Source organism: Geospiza fortis, unplaced genomic scaffold (assembly GCF_000277835.1).
Source record: "Geospiza fortis unplaced genomic scaffold, GeoFor_1.0 scaffold424, whole genome shotgun sequence".
NCBI classification, from domain to species: Eukaryota; Metazoa; Chordata; class Aves; order Passeriformes; family Thraupidae; genus Geospiza; species Geospiza fortis.
In genome coordinates this window covers 3,971,767-3,997,890 of record NW_005054354.1, presented here as the reverse complement: position 1 = coordinate 3,997,890, position 26,124 = coordinate 3,971,767, and the positions used below count along the sequence as shown (strand labels likewise).

At 37.4% G+C, this 26,124-nt stretch overlaps 2 protein-coding genes across 2 annotated transcripts in view; both read right to left on the bottom strand.

The window, feature by feature from the left end:
- Nucleotides 1-8,014: 8,014 nt before the first annotated feature.
- Nucleotides 8,015-14,901, bottom strand: LOC115948163 (putative homeodomain transcription factor 2). The gene is made up of 4 exons (XM_031059049.1): nt 14,740-14,901; nt 11,440-11,535; nt 9,003-9,128; nt 8,015-8,249 (listed from the first exon to the last, which is right to left on the bottom strand). The coding sequence occupies exons 1-4, from the start codon at nt 14,884-14,886 to the stop codon at nt 8,229-8,231; spliced, it is 390 nt and encodes a 129-aa protein (XP_030914909.1). The 5' UTR covers nt 14,887-14,901; the 3' UTR covers nt 8,015-8,228.
- Nucleotides 14,902-18,096: 3,195 nt separating this feature from the next.
- PHTF2 (putative homeodomain transcription factor 2) overlaps nt 18,097-26,124 on the bottom strand; it is a 46,478-nt gene continuing 38,450 nt past the window's right edge. The window contains exons 13-17 of the mRNA XM_031059026.1: nt 25,961-26,047; nt 24,750-24,905; nt 21,450-21,545; nt 19,013-19,138; nt 18,097-18,259 (exon numbers count right to left, since the gene is read on the bottom strand). Coding sequence (XP_030914886.1) covers nt 18,239-18,259; nt 19,013-19,138; nt 21,450-21,545; nt 24,750-24,905; nt 25,961-26,047 — 486 coding nt within the window. The 3' untranslated portion in view covers nt 18,097-18,238. The remainder of the gene's footprint in view (nt 18,260-19,012; nt 19,139-21,449; nt 21,546-24,749; nt 24,906-25,960; nt 26,048-26,124) is intronic.

Genomic DNA, 26,124 nt, shown 5'->3' with positions numbered 1-26,124 from the left:
AATACCATTATGCTGCTGCATAGAGAAAAATGCTTCTGATTAGCATGTACTCGATATGCTTGGAAAATTAGCTCTCCTTCAGAGAATTCCAGCAACAAGTGAAACATCTGTTGTTTCCTCCAAGTTATAACAATTATTTTACAATTGCATACTTTGAATACTCCTTTGCATACTTTGAATTTCTAATTTTTTATTTTTATCTAGAAAGCCAGGATTTGTGGTGCAACTGGAATTCACAATGTGCACATGTGTGTGGGAAAGAAGAATGGGAAATAATAGCAGTCCCTAACTGCAGCGTTATGTCACCCCAAGGCTAAAATTGTTGGCCATCTACATTATTTGCATTCACTGTATTAATTCTCCTCTATACACAATGGGAATTAATCCCATTTCAATAATTTCAATGGCTCCTATTTATTCCAAGGTTGATGGCAGTGATCCCTATTGTTTGTATCCACACAATCTGCTTTCTGCAGCCAAAAATCCAGCTTCCACCCCCTTCCAGCAGCACATTGCTTGTGCAGCTGTGGCAGCACCAGTGCTCGGGGTATAAACAACACTGAAATAAATGGTGCTAAAAGAATACCCTAAGTGGGTTGGAGTAGCAGCAGCATGGCAGCAGAAACGTGCAGAGGCACTTGGGAGAGACTGGAATTGCTGCAGCCAGTTTCACAAGTGGTGAAAACAGGTCATAGCACGGGCAAAAAAGAGCTGTGAAGAGTCAGACCCCTGGACAGCACAGAAGTCAAAAGCTTGGTAATATTCACATCTATAACACTGGAGATAGACTCACCTCATTATATTCAGTGCAGTTTATCTGCTCTCAAGAGCCATTGCTTCATAAGGTGATGCACAAAGCAGAGGTGAGAAATGCAGGTTAAATACAATACTTTGCTCTTCCTGCTGTGTTTGCCTGCACAACGACAGCACCAGCCCCGGGGGCAATGGCCTGTTTCCAGCATCAGCCTCCGAGGGTCATTGTAAGTTATTTCTGTCATCCACACAGGTTGGATGAATAAATAACTCACCAAATACACTTAGAAACAGTCAGATTTACCACGGGTTTACAAAAGACTGGAACCAGAACATCTTGCTGAAGGACAGGGGTAAAATAACAGTGGTTCCCCCTCTGCAAGCCAGAGAGGTTTTTGCTATTTTTATCCACCCTGCAAACACGTTCAGGCCAGCCAGCAAAGGCCTTTGAGGAGTATCTTTGACGCAGCTGCAAATCCACAGCCTGAAGATAACAGAGGAGACATAAGGCAAAGCCTTGTCTCTGTCAGCCCTACCGAGCAGAGTACCCTTGACTGCAGCTGCTGGGAGGACAAACATCACAGGGACTGCTCTGCACAGAGCTCTTGGAGAGCTCTCTGCTTCTAGGTGGGTTTTACACCTCAATGGCATCACAACTTTAAACCTGGCAGCATTGTTGCCACAAAGGATTTCCAATGTAACAGGCAAAGGATGGAGGCATAACCCCTGCAACTCTGCCAAGACAGGAACAGCATTTCCCCATGTGTGAGGTCAAGGCCAGAGCCCATCTTACCCATCCTTCAAGTTACTCATTTTAGTAATAAACACACTTGAAGTTACTCATGTTAGTAATAAAGGCACAGATTTCTCCAGGTACACCCGCGTGTCACCCTGGCACAGGCTGTGCCTGTTTAGAGTGTTGTGCTGTGCCTGCACAGTGCTGCCTGCAGGCTGTGAGCTGCAGCTGCACAGATGTGGGCAGCTCACCAGCTGCCATTCCACAGCACAGGGAGAGCTCTGAGTGCTAGGGCAGGACTATGGAATACTTGTTTAGAAATCTTTTCTATGGGAAAACAATAAAATTTAAAAAGGAAATAAGAAAACAATTGTCTTCCTTTCCAGTAGCAGTCAAACTAATTACGCAGCTGCAAACACTGTTGAAGTTTCACTGCAGAGCAAAACAGTAAAGTTGGATTATCTGCCCTAATTTAAGTGGCTAGAAGTTTTGCACCTGATTCTAAATTACCCACACACTTCTTTTCCTTTTATACTCAATAGAGAAATATCCCAGAGGATGTCTAAAATGAAGGTCAAAGATCAACTGAATGAATTCCCCTCTAAAGGTAAATGTGACTTTTTAATGATTGCCAAGGAAGCCCTGGGTCAATCTGGCATCTAAAGTTCAGGCATCTCAGGACAAAGAACTGTACACCAAGTAGAAGACCACAGCCCTGGGTACAGTAAGCAGAGCATGCAGAGCTGTTGGAAAGTGACTTTTCATTGAGGTCAAACCTCTATCCCTAGGCTGGTTTTCTTTGACCCCAATCAGCACCATTGTAGAGATGGTTTAATGAAATGATGGAGTACTCCAAACAATGATTTCACCAAAACTCACTGGTTTAGTGACAACTTCCACTTAGGTTCCATTTGTTTAACTGTGACTTTCAATTAGTCCAGTAATTCACTTCCTATTTATTTGCATGCATGAGACAGAGCAAAAGGAAAAGATTTCATTTGATACATAATCACACACCCAGAGACTCAGGCTTGGATTGTGATATGGGCAGGAGGCAGCCAGCTAATTCCTGACAAATTTCATTATCAGTAAGGCCATGCTCAAGAAGCAGGAGCTGTTTATGAGGGCTAGAAGTGAAAAGTTGGTGGGTGTTTAGGAAGGCAAGCATGCCTGAACATAAAGTATTGTGTCATCATTAAACAAAAGACGGAAGTAATAAATTAAATAGCTAGAAATTTAATATTTTTGGGAGCTTGTCCCTAAAGTAAATGTGCTTTCCTTTCCTTGAAATGATTAATCAAACATAGAGGAAAAAAAGAAATAAAATGGACAAATCTTTCTGCAGCATGACCTTATTTCCTACTCTCGATCGTGAACTTATGCAAGCTTGTATTGGAAAAATTGAATCTGACCAGCCATCAGTGCTGTTTATTTTATCAGAGGTGCTTGTGTCCATACTGAATGTTGTAGCTTCATCTCTGAAGAGCCAGAAAGGAAATCTCTCTTGATTTCTCTCTCCAGAGAATTCTGTTACTGACAGCAGGAGACATGGCATTGCTTACAGCCCAGAGAATTGGCTTCTTATCACAAAACCAAATCCACAGCAACTTCAGATTTCTGAAAGTTTGTTTAGGGATGGCAAAGTGTCCACTCAAGTGTAAAATGATTAAAGAGTGGGAAGAAATAGGGAAGATAAAGGTAAAAACATAAACTTTAAAAAATATTTTATCTTATTTAGTAACACTTTTGGAAAGTTATTTGTAGGATATTGAGGTACATACTGACTCTCCAGCACGTAATCTAAACTAACTGATCTGAAATAACGCTCTACAGATATTTTACACTTGCATAATTCAGACATTCCATATGGACCTACATGCACCAAAGGTATCTGGGAGAAGCTCTCAAAAGGCAGCCTGACAGACAATCCAGATGGCATCAACCAGACTGGTTTCTTTCCCCTTTCCCATTTATTCCTACAGCCACATTTCAAACTTTCCCTGATGAAACCAAGACGGGACTTACAATTTAACCTGAGCTTCTACATTAACATCCAATTAAAATCCAAGGTCTTACATACCTGTATTAATTATAGTTTTAACTCCAGCATGTCTTGGGCATGACAGCACCAAAACAAAATTGCTGAGACCTCTTTGCCAGCAAGCCCAACTTGCCTTAAATGTGACATTAGAGCAGCTGAAGTGCTGCCCAGCTGCCCAAGACTCCTGGCTGCTGTGGCAGTAGCCACGTGCTCCAACACCAGCCCCCAGCAGAGCCTGCTGCAAGGCACTGCTCCTGGGCTGGAGAAGTAGATCCAGCTCCTGCTACAGCAGGCTGGCAAATTCTCCTTCCCATGAACCTCCCCTGCACCAAACACCTCACTCTGAGCAATACAGCATCCTCCAGAATACTGTGGCTTCCCATGCATATTAAACTGCATGGGGTGTAGCAGTTTTGAGGAGCAAAATGACCAAAGAGGACAGACACCTGGTGGCAGCAGTTGATCAGCTTTGAGATGCAGGACATGGGGATTCTCTACATTTAGAACCAATCTCTCCACATGCTTTAGCCTCTCCAAGATGATTTGGGTAAGGTGCAGTGTTCTACAGCCACAGGTTGACAAAACCTTCAGCCTGCAATATGACCATCCACAGCAAGACCAAGTACCAAGGGACAAGACTTACAGCTGCAGCCTCCTCTGATTTCTGTTATTGTCCCTAAACCATCCATTACACACAGCCTGATCAGGGGAAGTAGCTAACAAACTATGGGGAAGACCTTGGTGTCCCTTTCCCAAAAGGCTTCACAAGAAGGCCCTTCTCAAGGCTGCCTGTGTGTCTAGGGAATGTACATGACAGGCCAGACTGCAGCAGTGATTGATTGCTTGAAACAGTAAGGAGGAAATCTTATTTCCACCTAGCCCCAGGCAATGCTGGTCTCAGGGGTTACATTTCACAGTGCAGACATCCAACTCTGACAGCAGAACTGTCACCACAAGTGGGTCATCAGTTCCAGGTATCGGAGGTATCACACTCCCTTTCTTTCCTGAGTTAGCCCTCTCACAAACTGTCCACAGCAGCCTTGGACATTTCCCCCTTCCCGAGACAGCTGTTTGGTTGCTGCCACCGGTGGGGTTTATTTGCTCAGTCAGGAAGGCAATAGGCAAAGGAGCAGATAAAATGAGCAGAGCTGACAGGTATTAGCACAAACACCTCTATCAGCCCAGTCAGCAACACTGGCAATGCAGGCATCTCCTGGTGGTTTGTGGTCAGACACTCCTTGAGGCCCAGCAGAATTGCCAAGAGCACCTTCCATCTGAACGACCCCCAGACAGGGACTTAAAGGACATTTGCAGGCTCTGTCCATCACCAATGACAAGATGATGGTGATTTTCAGGAAAAGGAAGTGTCAGCAAAGCAGGATCCTAACAATCCAGCTGAGACTCACCACTTTTCCTAAGACTGACAAGGTACAAAGGCAGTATTCATGAGGAAAGCCACAGTGAAGTGGTGAACTGTGTGAAGACTGTTGTGAAGGTTTTTTAAAAAAATAAACAACATGGGCACCTTCTCAAGATGAGTTCCTCTGCTGTCTTGCAAGAATTACATTGGAAAAGATGACTGCTTTTCCCGTTTAGTAATAAATAGCAGATGACTGTGTCAGCTGCTATTTATTACTAAAAAATTTCCTTCCCCAGCTCCTGCACCAATACAGATATATTTTGTGCAGTGATATAAAAAGCTGATTGCTTTATGGACTGAGAACAAACAATCAGGCACTCCTCCTTCAAAGTCTTCTCTTACATTCCTACTGAGGGAAATTCACTACTGAGAAACTCATAACAAAAGTCCACCTAAGGAGGCAGCAGTGGGCAGACCAACACCACCAACAACCTTTCTCCTCCTCTTCCCCCAGACACCTTGGGTGCCTTGGGGTTTGAAGAACCCAGTAAAGACAACAGCAGCAGCCCACTACCACCACCTGTAAAAAAGATAATTCTCTCTACCATTTGCTGCTGGGTGCCAAAGATGGACTTTTGAAATGCAAACCAGTAATATCCTTAAGCATTACCTGGAATGAAATAAGCTTGTAATCCAAAGAAGTTTTTTGCAGCTACTAAATTTGGTAGCTATCCAAAGGGTTTTAAATGCCCCATTACTAGAAGATAACATGGAAAACGAATCAAATTATTAAAGTATCTTTTTGCATTTCACCTGTACTTCAACTTGGGTTGTTCTAGGTGATATTCTATATCATTTGCATTCTGTGTGCATGTTTCTTTCCCAAATGTGCTTTAATTTAAATGGAATATATGGATTTAAATCAAAACAGGCAGACATAGAAATATGCTGGACATTACTAAAGACATAGCTCACTGCACTTTTCTTTCTTTTTTACCATCAGCCATAGAAAGCTTTATTCCAAGCCTGATCACACTTTCAGTTACAAAACACGTGGCAAAAAATAACAGTTAACAACGCAAGATCTGCCATATTTCTACTTGCCTCTATTCTTATACTGGACTTTCCACATTGAGGGATGGAGAATAAACCTCTCTCATTTTTAACATAATGAATATACCTAAGGGTAGCAAATAAAGGTTTTTATTATTTTTAATTTCATTTCACAAACGTTTTACTTTCCCCAAGCCGCCATTTGTTAGTGCAACAAACCGCACAGTGCTCGTTGCTGAGGTATACATGGTTCAACTAATTTCACCTTCAACCCAAATTGCTGTTTTCTCACATCCTTTTTTTTTTTAAAGTAATGTAAGCCATATAGTCACTATTTCACATATCTAAAAATAATTTAATTCCACTCTAGACTAAAGAATGGTTTTCTTCTTGGTGTTCATAATGACAGGCTATAAAAAGCATCAGCCTTATCTTTTATCACCCATAGAACTCCTGCTGTTCTTTTTTTTTTTAAATATATTTTGTGCAAAATTAAGTTCTGTGTAGGTCTGTACCACAATTTGGAAAAAACTGTGTATAAAATGTACTTAATTTTTAAAAACAATCCCAACGTCAAACAACAGAGAAAGAAGAAACAGATCAGAGGCAGCTGAAGTTTTCACATGAGAAACTAAATATAGTATGTTCTTAAAGCTCCAGTAATACATTCTTCCAAAAACCAGAATGCACTTTGGTCATTATTAAACATTAGTACAGAGGCAAATAAAATACAAAATGCTTGTTTGTGTTGCTTTATATATAAAAATATTTTTATACCACATAAGTTTAAGACTCAATACTTCAAATCTTTCAAGATTCTGAACATTAGCAAACATAGGGCAATATCCAAACTCTTGTCAACAATTACTTGTAATTTTTCAGTATGAAGCCAGTATTTTAGAAACAGAAAACATAAGGATACTTGTGCCTCGTGGTATTAATCCTCCCAGAATAATTTCCTTGTAGAAGGAAAGTTTGTTACAAGTTACTTAATTTCACAGGGAAGGACACATTATTTTTGTCCCACCGAAGAACCACGAGTCAATATGACTGGTCCTTGTGGGAGGCAGAGGGAGAGGTGTTAGAAAGCCCAGCAGAAAGCATGTGGCAATGACACCTGCTGGGGAGGAATGGCAGTTATTTCAAGACACAAACCTGCCGAACACCAGGCTTTGCAGCTCTGCTGCTCACCACAGCAACTTGTTCTTTGTGTTCAATTGTTCTTAAACTTCCATGTGGTATGAATGGCATATACTATAGTGTACAAGAGGAGAGCATCTACCTATCTATCTTTTGCTCAGTCATTCAAAGCATTCCTTTCACCAGTAAATAATTTGCTTGTTTAAATATTCAACTTCAACATATAATACGTACTGCTCCATAGTTCACCATAATATATCCCAATTAATATACATTTATATGTATAAAGTTTCTCATTAAAAGTAACAATAAAAAGTGCACATGCACAGTCAGAGCTGCACAGAACAGCCCAGTATTTCAAATAAATACAATATTTAATTTTTATCAAAATATCATACAGCATGGTAACCATTTACAATTATTGCTCTAATAAATGTGTTATCAAAGAACACTTGTTGACTTCTTATATAATACCTTTTTAATATCCCAGGATATTTAAACTGCAGCCTGAGTTTAGATCCTGGAATTACTCAAAATATTAGAAATTGTTTCTAATAGTAATAGAAAACATTTTTGCTACCTGTCATACCGTATTGTCAGTACTTTATTTTTTGAGTACATCTCACTTTTCTATTGCAACCAAACATCTATTGACACTGTCCTCATAAATGACTGGTGCAAATGAAATACTCTAAGCAATTTTACCACACTATCAAAAATCAAATGACTTCCACATAGTGTTACTGGTAACTAAAAATGTTCAGCATTGGCTTAGCTTTAACAACAGATAGAGCAATTTAGTGTGATCGTTTTCCAGGATTTCAAACTCTCAGACACACAGTTTTTGACCCTTCCTAAACTTGACCCTTTCCAGAACAAAGCAAGTAATTTGAAAATAAAACATAAATGTCAACTAAAACATTTAAATAAAACATAAATGTCAACTAAAACAAACATAAACCAGTGAGAAGATGAAATAAATACAAAGATTGCACAAGACAGATGTAAACACTTCCGTTTTCCGAATTACTTCCTTGAAGAGGTTGTAGTTTCTGAAATACAGGTTCAGTGGCTGCTGTGAGGCAGTTTTGTCCATCAATGACCTTTTCTGTAACACTGTGTTATTTCATCTTCTTTCTATACTGTCAAGATTTGATCTTCCAGAGCTGGAAAAATTAGAGCAGGACATCAACTTATTTCTCAAATTATTTCTGTTTACCAGAACTGCAGTACCACCATGTTTTTTCTTACTGCATTTGCTACATCTTCGAATGACACACAGAATACATTTTACATCCATTTATTTCTAACAAGAAAAAGACAGCAGATGTAAGCAAACTTAATGGCCAATAAAGGGCTTTGTGGCAACGACAAGCTTGTGCCTCAGAACCTGAATCTTGAAATAGTTTCCTGAGTTTGCAGTTCAGGATGGGCCTGAGAGAAGGATCTTAGGGGACAGCCCTAGAGCAATGACAAACCAACACTGTATGACTGGTCACAGCAACACCATTCCTACTGCAATGCTTCACTGCAGTGCAAGACAAGGACAGCCTGCTCTGCCTGCCTCCCCTAAAGAGCTGCAGAGTCAACAGTGAGGAATAAAGAGAGAAATCAAATCTGGGATATGAAGAAAAGTTAAGGAAGGCCTTGTATTTATGTGTACAAATGTCTCCGTATTTCCATCTAAGAATTCTTGTAATTGAGTGTGCTAAATGAAAATACAAAGCCACAAAATGAAAAAAAAAGTTTTAAGGGCTGCTCTGACAAGTACACCATTATTCTTCTGATATAAATTTAATTTAATAATTTAGTAACAGTTTTCAAACAACAAATCTTCTAGTTAGGCTGGTTAAGAATTAACTATGCTTCAATATGTGTTCCACCTATGGTGAAAAAAGGGATGCTTCTCAAGTGTTTACCTTTAAATTAAATCCAAGCAAGTCACTGATGACACCAGAAACAGCTGACAGGATGACAACCTGGGTGATGTTATAAAGCAGGGGATTCATTGTAAGCCCATATAACCTAAAGGGACTGTCCAGTTCCTAAAAAGGCAAAACAACAGCATCATTAAAAACCAAAAACGACACAAAGGGGGTTTTGTTCACATATGTATTGAGCTATATTACTTTAGGAAGTCTTCAAGTCCCAGTGGAGCAAAACATTCTCCTATTATTCTGCATATCAAACACAATGTGCAGGAAAATATCACAGTAACTGGCTGTTTATTGCTGTTGTCTGAATAACTCTTCAAAAAACTGGAGGCTACGCATGTACAGTACCTACCAACCTGCTCATGAAGCCAAGAAAATAAAGAGCTAGGTGACACCATCTCCAAATTCCTTACAGTTTTTCAGAAATCACCTTCAGTGTTAAAAGAACTGACAGGCAGCAGAACCACAAAAAATAAGAAAAGAAAGATTTTTCACAATGACAGAAGACCACCTCACAACTATAAAAATTAACAAAAATATCTTTCCTATTGCAATTTTCTTCTTTTTTCATTAATTTTGAAACTAACAACTGATTGATATAACCAGAAAAGGATGATAAAGGAAAAAAGTCCTAACCATCATTAGACTGCCAACACTTTTTTTATATTGAAAAGAACAAAACTTCAGCCCAAATTAATCTGTAACAAAACTTGAACAAAGACGCTATTTCACTGATTTTCAATTCTTGGTGTGTGAATATAGTCACCCAAACTTTTCTGGGCTAGAAATATGTCAAATAAAGGAAATAAAAAGGAGTTTTAAAATATAAGAGTGGATTATATAAAGTCCACCAGCTATCACTGCTTTGGTCATTTATATTTTCTAGCTTTAAATTTATCTTCATCCTTCTCCTGCATTACATCCTGGGCCCTGAAAATGCCCTTATAAACCCTTTCTTAAACATGAAGAATTTCAAAGGTATGATTCTTCTTTCAAAAATGTGAAATAACAATGAACAACCTTTTCATTTGGATGTAATGTTGTATAAAACTCTGCTCCCAGTACAAAAGATACAAAAGACATGATTCTGAGAGGGACAGCAGAGAAATTCTGTAAGGAAAAAGGTTTTAGATTCTGGATTCATCTTACCAAATTTTTGAGTAAGAAAACAGTAAGAATATTCAACAGAATCTAGTCTTTATAAAAGTTTAAAGACCAAAACCACCCAAAATCAAATTAAAAAAACCCAAAGCCCATTTAGCTACTGGACATGAAGTATTGCATGAATCACTAACTACCAAGAATTTATTTAAAGCTCCTAGTAGGTGGCTTGAAAATCTCACTTTTTGGTATCTTCTCACAGTAACTAAATGATGGCCTGGGTCTGGGATTTGTGCCACAAAAGCTAAGTTCCCCATTGGAAAAGGCTGTGACTTTTGGCAAGAGGAAAACAGGAAAGCTTTTTTTTTTTGAAACACTGAGAAGAAAATGGAAAAAATGGAAGCCATTTAGACCAAGCCTTGATCAGCATCCACCCTACCCACATTCTCACAGCACACAAACACTTCAGCTCATGAGAGCTCATCCTAAACCTGTTGGGCTTGTCTGTTCTTGTCCAGTCCCTCCTTGAATCCAGATAACCCTTCTGTATCCACTGTGTACCTGAACCACCTGATGCACTTAGAAGACTTCCTTCCATTTGTTCCACAACCAGGTCCTGTAAGCCTTGCAGTCCCTTATTCTTACACCAGGAGATAGTCACTGATTTAGTCAGGCTCTCCTTATTGCTGCAGCACAGCTCTCAAGCAGTTGCTTTGTCAGCTCGGAGTCCTTGCTGACTCCATCAGTCCTCTCAGGGAACACGCTCCGTATCTTTTTAGAGAGGAGGGGACCAACACGCACCTTGCTCAAGGTGTGCTGGTGGGAGGAATTACTCATCTAACTAGAAGAAATACTCTGCTGTCAGCTACTGACTGGCTAAATTAAACAGAGTTCTAACTGCATTTTATGGGCTGCTCCCTGGCACATGGGAATCAACAGCCTAAGGGACCCAAATTCAGTGTGTGGTAGAGTGAGGTCACAAGGTCTCAAATCATCACTGCATTGACACTCAGACAGACAATAAAATTTAATCATTTATTCCCCAAGCATTCATCATCCTGACCACCCTGAAGCACCTTCTCTCACACTGCTAATACATAGATAAAGAATAAAACTCCCTGGATGTAATAATACTTTGCAATCCAGAATGATGGCAACATAATAGACTGCAGTGTATGAACAAGCAGCATCCCTGTGAAGAGGTACAGGGCAAATTTAAACCAAAGCACATCCTACTGCCTGCAGAAGTCACACAAGTGACTCTTTAACCAATCTATTCTACTTCATTTTTACAATATGGGAATACCATTTTAATTCTTACCTTCAATAACTTAGTAGCAAGTTTTAAAACATTGTTCACTAGTGTCAGTTCCTCCTTCTTATTAGGCTTCTTCTCCATTTTCAAGTACAAGTTTATCTGATTTAAAACAAAAACACAAGAATCACCACCTACTCAGAATTTAAAGGAATTAATTTTGAACTATTTAATATTTCAACAATGTGATTGCTCAGCAGCCATATGACAAAACTGCAATGAATTTCTGCAAGCAAGCAAGCTTTTTGTTTCTTTATTAATATCCAAGAACAAGCACTGGCTCAGCACCATGGGAAAATACAATGCTAATTTATGATATAACATATTAATTACATTTGACATTATTATAGCACCAAGTTTAAAACTTAGTCTGATCTATAAATTAGGCACAAAAAACCAACATAGGTAGGGTTTGCATAATTTTTTCCCTCATTCAAGGGTTGCCTGAGGTTTGACAATTCATCCCCAGAAAGTTTTTATACTAGTGGGCAGACCTGACAAGACTTAACATCCTGAAAAGCTATTGAACAGAATGGAATGCTAAACCATAACTCTGCTAAAGGGTAATTTCTTTTAAAAGATTCTAGTGTAATTTAGTATTTCACAAGCACCTTGAGAGCAGAAAAATCAATCTTTCCAGAGCCTTGAAATATTTGAAAAATTATTAAACTCTTCATTGCTGTAGGAGAACAGTATATTGAACATTTCAATGCTTCTGTGAAGTAGACTTTTTTAGGTCATTATTTCTGAGAAAGTTAAGAGTTCAAACTAGCTCTCTTTTGTCCTTTTAGCAATTTTGAAACATCAGCTTTTATTCTCAAACAACCTATCTTTGATATCCTAGATCAAACAAAGGCTAGGTTTTTTTCTTTTCTATTGCATAACAAAACCAAATCAAAGCAAAAAATGTCTTGAAAAGCCACTAAATTTTAGGATGACAACCCGCAAAATAAAAAATGAACAATTTAGAAACATGCTGAAGCAGTCCTTCAGATGACACTCACCTGATTATGCTATGATATATTTCACTACCTCATTGTATGGTGGTTATTGAAATAAGGGTCATAGACATCTACCACAAGTAATTGATTATCAGATCTCCCTAAAAAGACCACTGTAAGTTTATTACACAGGTTAAAAAAAAATCTATGCCTAATATATTCCAAGGTATATTAAGCTTCTGAACTATTATTATTGCATATACATTAAAATTATGCTTTCAGAGCCAAAGAGATTCCAATTTTTAAAGATAAAACTATTGATTTCAACAATGCAAGAGTTATAAGCAGGACTAAACAAAAAATAAGGGCTCTAATTAGCCTGAAAACCCTAGGAAGATTCAAAGATCTCTTTTAAGAGCTATTATGATTTCCTTCATTTCAATAACAAACTTGGCATCAGGAGGAGTGTGTCTGCACAGCCATCTATCACGCCTACTTTGAGAGTCAAAACTGGCACAATGACAGCTAAGGTCTGACCATACATTCTATTTTGCTCACAGATTTACAAGACCAATTAAAAACACTTTCAGAAGGACCTGAAAAATTACAACCAAACAGCATAAAATCAAAAACATCCCTTTTAGCTTCCCATCATGACTCCTAATCATCAAATTCATAGGCTGAATATAAAGCACAAAGAAGTGCCTGGAACTTTGCTGGCAAAAGTAGAATTTTCAATTTCATCTTATCTGTGGAGTATTTAAATTGCATCAGAGAGTGGAGACTCATTTGCCCTTTTTTGTTATTGTTGTTGTACTTCCCTGTTTGTTTGTTTTCAGCTTTGTTATCTTCTCAGTAAGCCTAATAACTGCAGTGTGCCATTATCCAGGACACTGGAACAGATGTGCTTTTTTAAATAAAGTGAGTATCAGTCAATATTTCAAAGGGCTTGACCTTCTTTGAAAAGCCAAAATGTAAGACTTCCATGAGTCTGTCTCAAGACCACTGTAAATATGCTGTAGTACTCAGCTTAAGCAATTAAACCAGTCTAAAATGAGTCCTACCCAGGGTGAAGTGTATCCTTTTCGTTTTCTGAGAAACAATTGTTAATTCTATTTTGTTTTTCATTTCAGAAAGCTCTCAGGTATTTTTGAGGAAAAATACTTGTAACAGGATAAACTGCACTCAATGCAAAGGTGTCTGATGACATAACATTTCTTTAAGTTCTGAGGACATACAGAAAGTGTTTCTTTCAATATCCATGCTAGATTAAAATGTTCAAACATTGACTCCCAGGAAGACCATAGTATAGAAACCCATGAAAGCAAAATAAAGGCTTGACAATCTCTCTCCCCTTGCTATTTGTATTTTTTTGCAATCCTTATCCCAAACACTTCCCTCCATTTTCATTCCAGAAACAGCAGACAAACTTCACTAGGACATTCAGCTCCAAGGATCAACAGAACAATGGAAAACTCTCTAGGCTCAGGAACTCAAGAGTTTTCAGACTGGTGGAAAATATCTCGTTCAGGACAAGGCAGAGGGGCAGTCAGGCTTCTCAGTGTCCAACCTTATCTTTAGTAAAGGCAGAATGAGTCATTTATACAATCTGTCACAGGCCTCACATCCTGACTTTCGGACACACAGTGTGGAAGATTTTGTTCTCCTACTTTAACATATTTTCTGTAGGAAACCTGTGAAGGTTTCTGGAACTGCCTATTTACCTTGCCCTGAAAGGGCTGTTTTGTACCAGTGTGAAACTTCAGAAGAAAGAGAGTTCTTTCCAACCTAACACTAACTGAACATACTTAGCTTGGAAAACTATCAGCAGTGCCAGGCAGAGCAGAGAGGGAAGTTTGAAGTACAAATACCAACCAGAACATTCCTGAGAAGAAACACACATAGATCCAAAGACAAGCTTGAAAAATGACTAAAAAGAGATATTTCCAAGGAGTCTAGAAGAGGCTACATGTAACCCATGCAACCTAGCAGTCCTAAGCTATTGGACTGGAAACAGCAACTCACTTCCTAGAGGGTTAAGTTTGTCTTCAGACCTTTTACTCACCCATCCAACACTGAGATTCCAGGATTTTTTTCATATTTAAAAACTATTTTTTATGTTTCTGTTCTGTTAGATGTCAAATTATAGCAAAGGAGATGGTACCTTTAAGCCCACTCACTTAAACAGAAGTTGGGATAAAGTCAAACATTTATCTCAGAAATTGAACTCTGGGTTGCAAAGTTGCTTCACTTCCCCATAATTAACTCCCTAATCCAAACTATTTTAATAAATCTACAAAGCCTGAGACCCACCAGATGAATGAGTTGTTTAGGTATAAAAATATAGGTCTATACAAATTCTCACCTGCTCAGTAAGTAATATTGAGGTATTGCTGTACTTTTTACTTGTTTCAGATCCAAGAGTAACAAATCTTAAGAGAAAAACAGTTAGAGAAATGCACCAAATTACGAGTTCCCAGTTGTAGTGACAACCAAGGAAAATCTCATGCATGTGAAGTAGCTGAAAAAAAAAAGAGAAAAGAAATCAAAATTTAATTTGAAATAATAATTACATTACGATACAAGAAAGTAGTAACATATCTCCACAACTTCAAAAAACACATCCCAGTAATAAATATATGGAAGGTTTTTAGGCCTATAAAATTTGACTCATAATTTTAAACCAACACTGTATCAGAGATAAGAGGTCTGAGAAAAGATAAATAAAAAAATACATTCTAAGACAATTTTTAACTTCTGTTCAGACTTGCAAAGGCTCTACATGGGATAAAAAAATAAATCTTCACATGTACTAAATTTTACATAAATTACATTCTTAATAAGATACTTATAGCTAGCTGGCAGGCAAACACCATAAAGGTAGCTAGAAACTGTAAAGAAAACACAACCAGAAGCCTCTATATTTTGAAACAGAAGTTCAGAGACAAATCTTAAGCAACAGAAAGCTTCTTTAAACATAGATTTGCTTACTAAAAGATTTTCCACTAGAGGGCAGGCCAATATAGCCAACAAGCCTGTTTCTCACAAAAAGCATCAACCAAGGTCAGTATCAACGTTCTTTGCTGAAGTGTATTTTGATGCAAAATGAAGAAAAAAATAAGTTCCAAAAACCACAATGAAAAATGAAGGAGGACACAGATTTAAAATATAACAGTTTAAAATATAACAGTGATATCACAGAATATCCTGAGCTGGCAGGGATACACAAGGATCACTGATCAAGCCAACTCCTGGTCCTGCACAGGACAACCCCAAGAATCACCTTGTCCCAGGTGCAGAATCCACCACTTGCTCTCATTAGACTCCACACCACTGGTGATACCCTAGCCCTCTAATTTGCTGCAACAGAACTTTCTTTTGCTATTACAGAAAAATATTCTGAAGTAGATGAAATGACGATACAAAATGGAGCTGTATTCCAAAAAGCTCTAACAGCTCTTACTAGTTTTTCACTGGGGTCTTTTAACTTACTAGACAAGACATAGAAATATGCTGGACATTACTAAAGACATAGCTCACTGCACTTTTCTTTCTTTTTTACCATCAGCCATAGAAAGCTTTATTCCAAGCCTGATCACACTTTCAGTTACAAAACACGTGGCAAAAAATAACAGTTAACAACGCAAGATCTGCCATATTTCTACTTGCCTCTATTCTTATACTGGACTTTCCACATTGAGGGATGGAGAATAAACCTCTCTCATTTTTAACATAATGAATATACCTAAGGGTAGCAAATAAAGGTTTTTATTATTTTTAATTTCATTTCACAAACGTTTTACTTTCCCCAAGCCGCCATTTGTTAGTGCAACAAACCGCACAGTGCTCGTTGCTGAGGCATACATGGTTCAACTACTTTCACCTTCAACCCAAATTGCTGTTTTCTCACATCCTTTTTTTTTTTAAAGTAATGTAAGCCATATAGTCACTATTTCACATATCTAAAAATAATTTAATTCCACTCTAGACTAAAGAATGGTTTTCTTCTTGGTGTTCATAATGACAGGCTATAAAAAGCATCAGCCTTATCTTTTATCACCCATAGAACTCCTGCTGTTCTTTTTTTTTTTAAATATATTTTGTGCAAAATTAAGTTCTGTGTAGGTCTGTACCACAATTTGGAAAAAACTGTGTATAAAATGTACTTAATTTTTAAAAACAATCCCAACGTCAAACAACAGAGAAAGAAGAAACAGATCAGAGGCAGCTGAAGTTTTCACATGAGAAACTAAATATAGTATGTTCTTAAAGCTCCAGTAATACATTCTTCCAAAAACCAGAATGCACTTTGGTCATTATTAAACATTAGTACAGAGGCAAATAAAATACAAAATGCTTGTTTGTGTTGCTTTATATATAAAAATATTTTTATACCACATAAGTTTAAGACTCAATACTTCAAATCTTTCAAGATTCTGAACATTAGCAAACATAGGGCAATATCCAAACTCTTGTCAACAATTACTTGTAATTTTTCAGTATGAAGCCAGTATTTTAGAAACAGAAAACATAAGGATACTTGTGCCTCGTGGTATTAATCCTCCCAGAATAATTTCCTTGTAGAAGGAAAGTTTGTTACAAGTTACTTAATTTCACAGGGAAGGACACATTATTTTTGTCCCACCGAAGAACCACGAGTCAATATGACTGGTCCTTGTGGGAGGCAGAGGGAGAGGTGTTAGAAAGCCCAGCAGAAAGCATGTGGCAATGACACCTGCTGGGGAGGAATGGCAGTTATTTCAAGACACAAACCTGCCGAACACCAGGCTTTGCAGCTCTGCTGCTCACCACAGCAACTTGTTCTTTGTGTTCAATTGTTCTTAAACTTCCATGTGGTATGAATGGCATATACTATAGTGTACAAGAGGAGAGCATCTACCTATCTATCTTTTGCTCAGTCATTCAAAGCATTCCTTTCACCAGTAAATAATTTGCTTGTTTAAATATTCAACTTCAACATATAATACGTACTGCTCCATAGTTCACCATAATATATCCCAATTAATATACATTTCTATGTATAAAGTTTCTCATTAAAAGTAACAATAAAAAGTGCACATGCACAGTCAGAGCTGCACAGAACAGCCCAGTATTTCAAATAAATACAATATTTAATTTTTATCAAAATATCATACAGCATGGTAACCATTTACAATTATTGCTCTAATAAATGTGTTATCAAAGAACACTTGTTGACTTCTTATATAATACCTTTTTAATATCCCAGGATATTTAAACTGCAGCCTGAGTTTAGATCCTGGAATTACTCAAAATATTAGAAATTGTTTCTAATAGTAATAGAAAACATTTTTGCTACCTGTCATACCGTATTGTCAGTACTTTATTTTTTGAGTACATCTCACTTTTCTATTGCAACCAAACATCTATTGACACTGTCCTCATAAATGACTGGTGCAAATGAAATACTCTAAGCAATTTTACCACACTATCAAAAATCAAATGACTTCCACATAGTGTTACTGGTAACTAAAAATGTTCAGCATTGGCTTAGCTTTAACAACAGATAGAGCAATTTAGTGTGATTGTTTTCCAGGATTTCAAACTCTCAGACACACAGTTTTTGACCCTTCCTAAACTTGACCCTTTCCAGAACAAAGTAAGTAATTTGAAAATAAAACATAAATGTCAACTAAAACATTTGTGAGAAGATGAAATAAATACAAAGATTGCACAAGACAGATGTAAACACTTCCGTTTTCCGAATTACTTCCTTGAAGAGGTTGTAGTTTCTGAAATACAGGTTCAGTGGCTGCTGTGAGGCAGTTTTGTCCATCAATGACCTTTTCTGTAACACTGTGTTATTTCATCTTCTTTCTATACTGTCAAGATTTGATCTTCCAGAGCTGGAAAAATTAGAGCAGGACATCAACTTATTTCTCAAATTATTTCTGTTTACCAGAACTGCAGTACCACCATGTTTTTTCTTACTGCATTTGCTACATCTTCGAATGACACACAGAATACATTTTACATCCATTTATTTCTAACAAGAAAAAGACAGCAGATGTAAGCAAACTTAATGGCCAATAAAGGGCTTTGTGGCAACGACAAGCTTGTGCCTCAGAACCTGAATCTTGAAATAGTTTCCTGAGTTTGCAGTTCAGGATGGGCCTGAGAGAAGGATCTTAGGGGACAGCCCTAGAGCAATGACAAACCAACACTGTATGACTGGTCACAGCAACACCATTCCTACTGCAATGCTTCACTGCAGTGCAAGACAAGGACAGCCTGCTCTGCCTGCCTCCCCTAAAGAGCTGCAGAGTCAACAGTGAGGAATAAAGAGAGAAATCAAATCTGGGATATGAAGAAAAGTTAAGGAAGGCCTTGTATTTATGTGTACAAATGTCTCCGTATTTCCATCTAAGAATTCTTGTAATTGAGTGTGCTAAATGAAAATACAAAGCCACAAAATGAAAAAAAAAGTTTTAAGGGCTGCTCTGACAAGTACACCATTATTCTTCTGATATAAATTTAATTTAATAATTTAGTAACAGTTTTCAAACAACAAATCTTCTAGTTAGGCTGGTTAAGAATTAACTATGCTTCAATATGTGTTCCACCTATGGTGAAAAAAGGGATGCTTCTCAAGTATTTACCTTTAAATTAAATCCAAGCAAGTCACTGATGACACCAGAAACAGCTGACAGGATGACAACCTGGGTGATGTTATAAAGCAGGGGATTCATTGTAAGCCCATATAACCTAAAGGGACTGTCCAGTTCCTAAAAAGGCAAAACAACAGCATCATTAAAAACCAAAAACGACACAAAGGGGGTTTTGTTCACATATGTATTGAGCTATATTACTTTAGGAAGTCTTCAAGTCCCAGTGGAGCAAAACATTCTCCTATTATTCTGCATATCAAACACAATGTGCAGGAAAATATCACAGTAACTGGCTGTTTATTGCTGTTGTCTGAATAACTCTTCAAAAAACTGGAGGCTACGCATGTACAGTACCTACCAACCTGCTCATGAAGCCAAGAAAATAAAGAGCTAGGTGACACCATCTCCAAATTCCTTACAGTTTTTCAGAAATCACCTTCAGTGTTAAAAGAACTGACAGGCAGCAGAACCACAAAAAATAAGAAAAGAAAGATTTTTCACAATGACAGAAGACCACCTCACAACTATAAAAATTAACAAAAATATCTTTCCTATTGCAATTTTCTTCTTTTTTCATTAATTTTGAAACTAACAACTGATTGATATAACCAGAAAAGGATGATAAAGGAAAAAAGTCCTAACCATCATTAGACTGCCAACACTTTTTTTATATTGAAAAGAACAAAACTTCAGCCCAAATTAATCTGTAACAAAACTTGAACAAAGACGCTATTTCACTGATTTTCAATTCTTGGTGTGTGAATATAGTCACCCAAACTTTTCTGGGCTAGAAATATGTCAAATAAAGGAAATAAAAAGGAGTTTTAAAATATAAGAGTGGATTATATAAAGTCCACCAGCTATCACTGCTTTGGTCATTTATATTTTCTAGCTTTAAATTTATCTTCATCCTTCTCCTGCATTACATCCTGGGCCCTGAAAATGCCCTTATAAACCCTTTCTTAAACATGAAGAATTTCAAAGGTATGATTCTTCTTTCAAAAATGTGAAATAACAATGAACAACCTTTTCATTTGGATGTAATGTTGTATAAAACTCTGCTCCCAGTACAAAAGATACAAAAGACATGATTCTGAGAGGGACAGCAGAGAAATTCTGTAAGGAAAAAGGTTTTAGATTCTGGATTCATCTTACCAAATTTTTGAGTAAGAAAACAGTAAGAATATTCAACAGAATCTAGTCTTTATAAAAGTTTAAAGACCAAAACCACCCAAAATCAAATTAAAAAAACCCAAAGCCCATTTAGCTACTGGACATGAAGTATTGCATGAATCACTAACTACCAAGAATTTATTTAAAGCTCCTAGTAGGTGGCTTGAAAATCTCACTTTTTGGTATCTTCTCACAGTAACTAAATGATGGCCTGGGTCTGGGATTTGTGCCACAAAAGCTAAGTTCCCCATTGGAAAAGGCTGTGACTTTTGGCAAGAGGAAAACAGGAAAGCTTTTTTTTTTTGAAACACTGAGAAGAAAATGGAAAAAATGGAAGCCATTTAGACCAAGCCTTGATCAGCATCCACCCTACCCACATTCTCACAGCACACAAACACTTCAGCTCATGAGAGCTCATCCTAAACCTGTTGGGCTTGTCTGTTCTTGTCCAGTCCCTCCTTGAATCCAGATAACCCTTCTGTATCCACTGTGTACCTGAACCACCTGATGCACTTAGAAGACTTCCTTCCATTTGTTCCACAACCAGGTCCTGTAAGCCTTGCAGTCCCTTATTCTTACACCAGGAGATAGTCACTGATTTAGTCAGGCTCTCCTTATTGCTGCAGCACAGCTCTCAAGCAGTTGCTTTGTCAGCTCGGAGTCCTTGCTGACTCCATCAGTCCTCTCAGGGAACACGCTCCGTATCTTTTTAGAGAGGAGGGGACCAACACGCACCTTGCTCAAGGTGTGCTGGTGGGAGGAATTACTCATCTAACTAGAAGAAATACTCTGCTGTCAGCTACTGACTGGCTAAATTAAACAGAGTTCTAACTGCATTTTATGGGCTGCTCCCTGGCACATGGGAATCAACAGCCTAAGGGACCCAAATTCAGTGTGTGGTAGAGTGAGGTCACAAGGTCTCAAATCATCACTGCATTGACACTCAGACAGACAATAAAATTTAATCATTTATTCCCCAAGCATTCATCATCCTGACCACCCTGAAGCACCTTCTCTCACACTGCTAATACATAGATAAAGAATAAAACTCCCTGGATGTAATAATACTTTGCAATCCAGAATGATGGCAACATAATAGACTGCAGTGTATGAACAAGCAGCATCCCTGTGAAGAGGTACAGGGCAAATTTAAACCAAAGCACATCCTACTGCCTGCAGAAGTCACACAAGTGACTCTTTAACCAATCTATTCTACTTCATTTTTACAATATGGGAATACCATTTTAATTCTTACCTTCAATAACTTAGTAGCAAGTTTTAAAACATTGTTCACTAGTGTCAGTTCCTCCTTCTTATTAGGCTTCTTCTCCATTTTCAAGTACAAGTTTATCTGATTTAAAACAAAAACACAAGAATCACCACCTACTCAGAATTTAAAGGAATTAATTTTGAACTATTTAATATTTCAACAATGTGATTGCTCAGCAGCCATATGACAAAACTGCAATGAATTTCTGCAAGCAAGCAAGCTTTTTGTTTCTTTATTAATATCCAAGAACAAGCACTGGCTCAGCACCATGGGAAAATACAATGCTAATTTATGATATAACATATTAATTACATTTGACATTATTATAGCACCAAGTTTAAAACTTAGTCTGATCTATAAATTAGGCACAAAAAACCAACATAGGTAGGGTTTGCATAATTTTTTCCCTCATTCAAGGGTTGCCTGAGGTTTGACAATTCATCCCCAGAAAGTTTTTATACTAGTGGGCAGACCTGACAAGACTTAACATCCTGAAAAGCTATTGAACAGAATGGAATGCTAAACCATAACTCTGCTAAAGGGTAATTTCTTTTAAAAGATTCTAGTGTAATTTAGTATTTCACAAGCACCTTGAGAGCAGAAAAATCAATCTTTCCAGAGCCTTGAAATATTTGAAAAATTATTAAACTCTTCATTGCTGTAGGAGAACAGTATATTGAACATTTCAATGCTTCTGTGAAGTAGACTTTTTTAGGTCATTATTTCTGAGAAAGTTAAGAGTTCAAACTAGCTCTCTTTTGTCCTTTTAGCAATTTTGAAACATCAGCTTTTATTCTCAAACAACCTATCTTTGATATCCTAGATCAAACAAAGGCTAGGTTTTTTTCTTTTCTATTGCATAACAAAACCAAATCAAAGCAAAAAATGTCTTGAAAAGCCACTAAATTTTAGGATGACAACCCGCAAAATAAAAAATGAACAATTTAGAAACATGCTGAAGCAGTCCTTCAGATGACACTCACCTGATTATGCTATGATATATTTCACTACCTCATTGTATGGTGGTTATTGAAATAAGGGTCATAGACATCTACCACAAGTAATTGATTATCAGATCTCCCTAAAAAGACCACTGTAAGTTTATTACACAGGTTAAAAAAAAATCTATGCCTAATATATTCCAAGGTATATTAAGCTTCTGAACTATTATTATTGCATATACATTAAAATTATGCTTTCAGAGCCAAAGAGATTCCAATTTTTAAAGATAAAACTATTGATTTCAACAACGCAAGAGTTATAAGCAGGACTAAACAAAAAATAAGGGCTCTAATTAGCCTGAAAACCCTAGGAAGATTCAAAGATCTCTTTTAAGAGCTATTATGATTTCCTTCATTTCAATAACAAACTTGGCATCAGGAGGAGTGTGTCTGCACAGCCATCTATCACGCCTACTTTGAGAGTCAAAACTGGCACAATGACAGCTAAGGTCTGACCATACATTCTATTTTGCTCACAGATTTACAAGACCAATTAAAAACACTTTCAGAAGGACCTGAAAAATTACAACCAAACTGCATAAAATCAAAAACATCCCTTTTAGCTTCCCATCATGACTCCTAATCATCAAATTCATAGGCTGAATATAAAGCACAAAGAAGTGCCTGGAACTTTGCTGGCAAAAGTAGAATTTTCAATTTCATCTTATCTGTGGAGTATTTAAATTGCATCAGAGAGTGGAGACTCATTTGCCCTTTTTTGTTATTGTTGTTGTACTTCCCTGTTTGTTTGTTTTCAGCTTTGTTATCTTCTCAGTAAGCCTAATAACTGCAGTGTGCCATTATCCAGGACACTGGAACAGATGTGCTTTTTTAAATAAAGTGAGTATCAGTCAATATTTCAAAGGGCTTGACCTTCTTTGAAAAGCCAAAATGTAAGACTTCCATGAGTCTGTCTCAAGACCACTGTAAATATGCTGTAGTACTCAGCTTAAGCAATTAAACCAGTCTAAAATGAGTCCTACCCAGGGTGAAGTGTATCCTTTTCGTTTTCTGAGAAACAATTGTTAATTCTATTTTGTTTTTCATTTCAGAAAGCTCTCAGGTATTTTTGAGGAAAAATACTTGTAACAGGATAAACTGCACTCAATGCAAAGGTGTCTGATGACATAACATTTCTTTAAGTTCTGAGGACATACAGAAAGTGTTTCTTTCAATATCCATGCTAGATTAAAATGTTCAAACATTGACTCCCAGGAAGACCATAGTATAGAAACCCATGAAAGCAAAATAAAGGCTTGACAATCTCTCTCCCCTTGCTATTTGTATTTTTTTGCAATCCTTATCCCAAACACTTCCCTCCATTTTCATTCCAGAAACAGCAGACAAACTTCACTAGGACATTCAGCTCCAAGGATCAACAGAACAATGGAAAACTCTCTAGGCTCAGGAACTCAAGAGTTTTCAGACTGGTGGAAAATATCTCGTTCAGGACAAGGCAGAGGGGCAGTCAGGCTTCTCAGTGTCCAACCTTATCTTTAGTAAAGGCAGAATGAGTCATTTATACAATCTGTCACAGGCCTCACATCCTGACTTTCGGACACACAGTGTGGAAGATTTTGTTCTCCTACTTTAACATATTTTCTGTAGGAAACCTGTGAAGGTTTCTGGAACTGCCTATTTACCTTGCCCTGAAAGGGCTGTTTTGTACCAGTGTGAAACTTCAGAAGAAAGAGATTTCTTTCTAACCTAACACTAACTGAACATACTTAGCTTGGAAAACTATCAGCAGTGCCAGGCAGAGCAGAGAGGGAAGTTTGAAGTACAAATACCAACCAGAACATTCCTGAGAAGAAACACACATAGATCCAAAGACAAGCTTGAAAAATGACTAAAAAGAGATATTTCCAAGGAGTCTAGAAGAGGCTACATGTAACCCATGCAACCTAGCAGTCCTAAGCTATTGGACTGGAAACAGCAACTCACTTCCTAGAGGGTTAAGTTTGTCTTCAGACCTTTTACTCACCCATCCAACACTGAGATTCCAGGATTTTTTTCATATTTAAAAACTATTTTTTATGTTTCTGTTCTGTTAGATGTCAAATTATAGCAAAGGAGATGGTACCTTTAAGCCCACTCACTTAAACAGAAGTTGGGATAAAGTCAAACATTTATCTCAGAAATTGAACTCTGGGTTGCAAAGTTGCTTCACTTCCCCATAATTAACTCCCTAATCCAAACTATTTTAATAAATCTACAAAGCCTGAGACCCACCAGATGAATGAGTTGTTTAGGTATAAAAATATAGGTCTATACAAATTCTCACCTGCTCAGTAAGTAATATTGAGGTATTGCTGTACTTTTTACTTGTTTCAGATCCAAGAGTAACAAATCTTAAGAGAAAAACAGTTAGAGAAATGCACCAAATTACGAGTTCCCAGTTGTAGTGACAACCAAGGAAAATCTCATGCATGTGAAGTAGCTGAAAAAAAAAAGAGAAAAGAAATCAAAATTTAATTTGAAATAATAATTACATTACGATACAAGAAAGTAGTAACATATCTCCACAACTTCAAAAAACACATCCCAGTAATAAATATATGGAAGGTTTTCAGGCCTATAAAATTTGACTCATAATTTTAAACCAACACTGTATCAGAGATAAGAGGTCTGAGAAAAGATAAATAAAAAAATACATTCTAAGACAATTTTTAACTTCTGTTCAGACTTGCAAAGGCTCTACATGGGATAAAAAAATAAATCTTCACATGTACTAAATTTTACATAAATTACATTCTTAATAAGATACTTATAGCTAGCTGGCAGGCAAACACCATAAAGGTAGCTAGAAACTGTAAAGAAAACACAACCAGAAGCCATTCATAAGATCCTCTATATTTTGAAACAGAAGTTCAGAGACAAATCTTAAGCAACAGAAAGCTTCTTTAAACATAGATTTGCTTACTAAAAGATTTTCCACTAGAGGGCAGGCCAATATAGCCAACAAGCCTGTTTCTCACAAAAAGCATCAACCAAGGTCAGTATCAACGTTCTTTGCTGAAGTGTATTTTGATGCAAAATGAAGAAAAAAATAAGTTCCAAAAACCACAATGAAAAATTAAGGAGGACACAGATTTAAAATATAACAGTGATATCACAGAATATCCTGAGCTGGCAGGGATACACAAGGATCACTGATCAAGCCAACTCCTGGTCCTGCACAGGACAACCCCAAGAATCACCTTGTCCCAGGTGCAGAATCCACCACTTGCTCTCATTAGACTCCACACCACTGGTGATACCCTAGCCCTCTAATTTGCTGCAACAGAACTTTCTTTTGCTATTACAGAAAAATATTCTGAAGTAGATGAAATGACGATACAAAATGGAGCTGTATTCCAAAAAGCTCTAACAGCTCTTACTGGTTTTTCACTGGGGTCTTTTAACTTACTAGACATCACCATGTAAAAGCCACTCAAAACTGTTTTAAAAACTATTTAAGTCATGGCTGCTTCTCCACAAGTAAAGTTTCCTCACCTGTGCACAACAGATAAACACAACTGAGATAGTCAGTAGGAAGGCAGATGACACTATCACATCCACTGAGCGCTGAGGACCTCGACGCTGAAAACAGAGGAAATGCACATGTGAGTGAAACCCCACCCAAGCAGCACTGGGATTCAGCACAGCTAGTTAGAACC

What these genes read in the sequence shown, in the direction of transcription:
- LOC115948163 (XM_031059049.1), bottom strand. Translation starts at nt 14,886, where the DNA reads ATGCATGAGATTTTCCTTGGTTGTCACTACAACTGGGAACTCGTAATT. An exon ending in CAATATTACTTACTGAGCAG is followed by an intron (nt 11,536 to 14,739) that starts GTGAGAATTTGT and finishes GTTTTAAATCAG; the next exon opens with ATAAACTTGTACTTGAAAAT. An exon ending in TGCTTGGATTTAATTTAAAG is followed by an intron (nt 8,250 to 9,002) that starts GTAAACACTTGA and finishes TAATTTTTCCAG; the next exon opens with CTCTGGAAGATCAAATCTTG.